At 27.9% G+C, this 4918-nt stretch overlaps 1 protein-coding gene across 1 annotated transcript; it reads right to left on the bottom strand.

Annotated features, from left to right (window-relative positions):
• Positions 1 to 2724: 2724 nt before the first annotated feature.
• LOC110661350 (early nodulin-75-like) lies at positions 2725 to 3537 on the bottom strand. Its single transcript, XM_021819964.1, has one exon. It carries the CDS (start codon positions 3535 to 3537, stop codon positions 2725 to 2727), a length of 813 nt encoding a protein of 270 aa, XP_021675656.1.
• Between the last annotated feature and the right edge of the window lie 1381 nt (positions 3538 to 4918).

Consider the following 4918-nt stretch of genomic DNA (forward strand, 5'->3'; position numbering starts at 1 on the left):
TAAATATATAAATAATTTTTTAAAATAATACCAACTCTCAAAATGGAAAAATTATGGTATAGTGAAGTTGCAATGAATGATATCTGAATGCAGTTAATTATAGATTTTAAATATAAATATGTGAGATTTATTTATTTAATTGGTAGATTTTATCATATATTATATATTTTAAATTTATTGTAAATATAGATAATGAGACCTAAAAAGTGATTAAATGTTGACTTTTATCAATTTTTTCATAGTAACTAATTTAAGAAAGTACTTTAATTAATGTCATTTTTTTATAACAATTTCCAAATTAAATGCAATTTAAAAAAAAAAAAAAAACACTGGCCTCTTCTTGATGGGTACAACTAGATCGGGAAAGAAATTAAAATGTTAGCCTCATTGAAAACAATGGAAGTGTCATTTGTCATTACTTACCAAACCTTTTTTAATATTCATGCTTTTTCTTTTTTCCGCACTCAGTAATGGTGTAAACTGATGAAAGTGTTCACACCCCTTTTGACTACATAGCACCGACATGGCCGTAACAAGGACATTATTGTTAATTAATTGAATTTTTTTGTTGGGTTTCCATGTTTTGGTATAACTGCTCCGATTACTTTCTTATTACTCAACATATACTCTCTTCTCTTCAACTTTTATTAATTACCATTTGATATCATGAACAGAGCATTCTGTGTGCAGAAATGGGAAACAAAATAATGTCAACTTTTAACATTAATAAAAATATTAATGGTTAATATTAATGAGCTTAGAGAGTGTTTGGTTTACTTTTTGAATGTAACCGATAACTGATAGACATTCAAATAAGTGAATTAAAGTATTTAATAATTTTAAAAAAATTAAGCTAATAACTTATGGACAATTAATATGATACCGATCACCTGTAGTTTGTATCAACTATAGTTTTAAAACTGTTTCTCATCGGCTAATAGTTGATTTGATTTGATTTTTTATTGAAACTATATTATCATTTTTCATGTAACTCGAAAATTAATATTATTAATATTGTTTGCTTTTATGTTTTTATTTTTCAATCTTAAAACTTTAATTAACATATTGCAATTTTATTAAAATATTTTTTATTAATAACATAAAATATAGAATATTTATTTATTATAAAAAATAAGTTTTTTCTTTCTAAAAAGTAAAATTATAAGATTTTTCTTTATAAACAAAAATAATTACTTTATTATTTTATAATTATATTTTTAAAATTATTTAATTATTTTCTTATTTTAATAATAAAATAAATAATATGATATAATAAATCAATAATTATATATTTATTTTAATAATATAATAAATGATATAATATATGAAATTAATAATTATATATTTATTTTAATAATAAAATAAATAATATAATATAATAAATTTATAATTCTATATTTATTTCAATAATAAAATAAATTATATGATATATACTCTTATCAGTCATTTTACATATCAATAATAATATCTAAACATAATTTTACCAAATACTTAACATAAATCTGCTATCATCAGCTACCAGCTAACAACAATAGTTATCAGTTAATAACTATCAGTTATATTCAACAATTAAACCAAATAGACCCTTAATTCATTATTATTTGAATCATCTTTCGAATTGTCTGTTTTATAGAAAAAATGTTGATGAAAAAAATGTTAGTGGAATTATAAAGAAAGTAAAATTCATATGGAAATAAAAATTGTTATTTTTTTTACAAATATTTTCGGTATGAAAAGGAAAGGAAAGAAATTGATTGTTTATTTTTTAAGTTTTCATGGAAAGAAAATTGAACAGAAAAATTATTATTATTATTATTATTTGAATAAATAAAATTATATTAAAAAATAATTATTAGAAAAAAAATGACATAGAAAGAAAAAAAAAAAAAAATTAACATAGGAGGAAAAAAAATGTCAATTTTTGGTTAGGGATGATGATTATCATCATTAATGATAAGGATGGCAATTCTAGCTCGCATCTTTTGTTGATTCCCTTTGCTTGGCTTGCGTCTCTCTTGCAACTTCTTCTTGTTTACTTCTAGCATCTTTGGTTGTTTTTTCTTTCTTTTTGTAATTTAGATTTTTTTTATTTAAATTTTATCTATCATAAATTTAAAATGTAAGATATACGATGGAATCTCCTTATTAAATATATAGGTATCATATATTTATATCTTGTACCTATGATAAATTAGATCTAAGCAAAAAAATTTTGCATATTTTTACCAATTTCTTTTACTTATCATGTGATGTATAAGTTAGAATGTATTAAAAAAATACATTACTTTCCTAATTTCAATAATTTTTTTTATATATAAAAAAATAGAAATTCTATCTAATAAAAAGTAAAATATAAATATTTAACATGTGAAAATAAAAGCCTCACTATAGTCTGTAAGAACAGTTTTGGCATCAACCATCAAATTATATTTTTTTAGAAAATTAAATTAAAATGTTATTCTCATTTTTTTTTTTAATTATATTCATTCTTCATCACTATTTAAAGTGGCGTTTTGTCTAATAAGATAAAATCAAATTATGAAAGACCAAGTACGAAGATAACACTGCATATGGATATGGTACTACAAGCAAACTAGATGCCAATATTCATATGGTACTACAAGCAAAACACTAAGATATAAACCGCGCAAACAATGAACACAACTAGAAGACTAAACTTCTGTTATTCATAATGATTTATCTAATAGCTAGCTAGCTAGATAATCAGTTGGCTGGTGGACGCTTGTGGGGCGGCTTGTGTTTTGGCGGAAACTTTTCACCCTTTCCCTTGTGTGAGTCATCGATTATTTCTTCCTCAACTAAAAGATGTCCGTGTGGTGGCTTGTGCTTTGGCGGTGGCTTTTCTCCCTTTCCCTTGTGTGAGTCCTCGACTACTTCTTCCTCAGCCAAAAGATGTACGTGCGGTGGCTTATGTTTTGGTGGTGGCTTCTCTCCCTTTCCCTTTCCCTTGTGCAAGTCCTCGACCACTTCTTCTTCAGCCAAAAGATGTCCGTGAGGTGGCTTGTGTTTTGGTGGGGGCTTCTCTCCCTTTCCCTTTCCCTTGTGTGAATCCTCGACTATATCTTCCTCAGCCAAAAGATGTCCGTGCGGTGGCTTATGTTTTGGTGGTGGCTTAAATCCCTTACCCTTATGGTCCTCCTCTACGACCTCCTCAGCTGCCAAAAGTCGTCTATATCCCGTTGGAGGCTTATGTGGTGGTTTGTGATGAGGTGGAAACTTTTCTCCCTTTCCCTTATGATGTTTAAAAGAATCCTCTTCATCCTCAATTAAAAGGTGTCCATGCGGGGGTTTGTGTTTAGGTGGTGGTTTCTCTCCCTTACCCTTTGGAGGTCCATGAAAGTCCTCTACATTTTCACTTAGAAAGTGACCATGTGGTGGCTTGTGTTTTGGGGGTGGTTTCTCACCTTTACCTTTAGGAGGTTCATGGCGGTCATCAGCAAGTGATGAAGGGGTGGTGGAGAGAATCACTGCTACTCCGAGCAGGAGGAACACCAGCAAGCATTTAGGAGAAGACATCTTTGTTTTGGTTTTTGGTTGTGGTGCAAAACACAGAAGGTTTGGTCTCCCTTTTATAGTATCACATGGTTGGACCTATGTCGTCACCGCCCATGTCACCCTCTTGGCCTTTACTACGGAGTAGGCCAGTGCATTTACTAACTCGGTTTGTGGCAAGTTTACTGTAAGAATACTGGTAGAGAGGTAATGGGTCCCAATTGAGTTGAAAACTTAGACTAATTGCACTCTCCCCAGCACGTTCAGATCTTCTCAAGGCCATGAATTAAGTACAATATTGAGACTATAGCCATTACCTGTTTGTTTTAACCTAAAGTTTCTTTCGTCCATAGTAAGAATACTATTTCCACCTTCTTTTCTGTAGAAAATTATATTTTTTGACGCCATAAATTAGAAGTCCAGATAGCTTTTTTTTTCCCCTCGCCAATTTCAGTTAGTTAATGTGTTTAATATGTGCATAGCACATAGCATCTTTACAAGAAATATATATATTGCAGTTTTAGTTGTATTTTAATGTTTTCTTTGAATCCCGTGGTTATAAAATCCGTTAACTTAAGGAGTTTTACTAATAAATTCAATTTCCAATGTATTATCACAACTGATCTTTCAATTTTATATATATTACTATAATTTTTTCAGGGATGAGTTTTAACTCTATATCGTTGAAATCCAGGATTATAAACTTGTAAAATCTAACCTCAGTCAAAATCCAATTAAATGAACAATAATAATAATAATGATAATAATAATAAATTAAAACATTTTTCCTATGTTCATTGCTAATAAAAAAAAGTCAAATTATGTTGGACTAATTTATATTTAATTAAGAAATATAAAATTAAAAGAAAAATTAAACTCTATATAATTATGAGTGAGGTATATATACAGCAATTATACCAAATAATCTCCGTTTAATTAAATGGCTATTCTGAAATTAATGAAACAAAGTGAATAGAGAGAAAAGAAAAATAATTGATGGAAGAATATATATGCTGCGCAAAGTTATAATTTTGTGATCAAGTCGCACCAATTTGACGTCTCTCGCTAATCATAAGAGTCCCACGAGCAAAGTAGAAAACGTGGTGGGCGCTAAAGGCCAAGAGGTGTGACATGGGTGGTGACGACATAAGTCAACAATGCAGATTTAAGGCAAAAAAAAAAAAAAAAAAAAAAAAAAAAAAAAAAATATATATATATATATATATATATATATATATATATATATATATATATATATATATATAACAGTAAGTAAATTCAGTCAAATACACAATTAAAATAGAACTTTACATTCATTCAAATACTTAAGTGCAATGCTATATGTAGATAATTTCTACATTTTTTTGGTAATATATTTATGTTTAAAAGTGTAAATAATGTTTAC

Source organism: Hevea brasiliensis, chromosome 4 (genome assembly GCF_030052815.1).
Source record: "Hevea brasiliensis isolate MT/VB/25A 57/8 chromosome 4, ASM3005281v1, whole genome shotgun sequence".
NCBI lineage: Eukaryota > Viridiplantae > Streptophyta > Magnoliopsida > Malpighiales > Euphorbiaceae > Hevea > Hevea brasiliensis.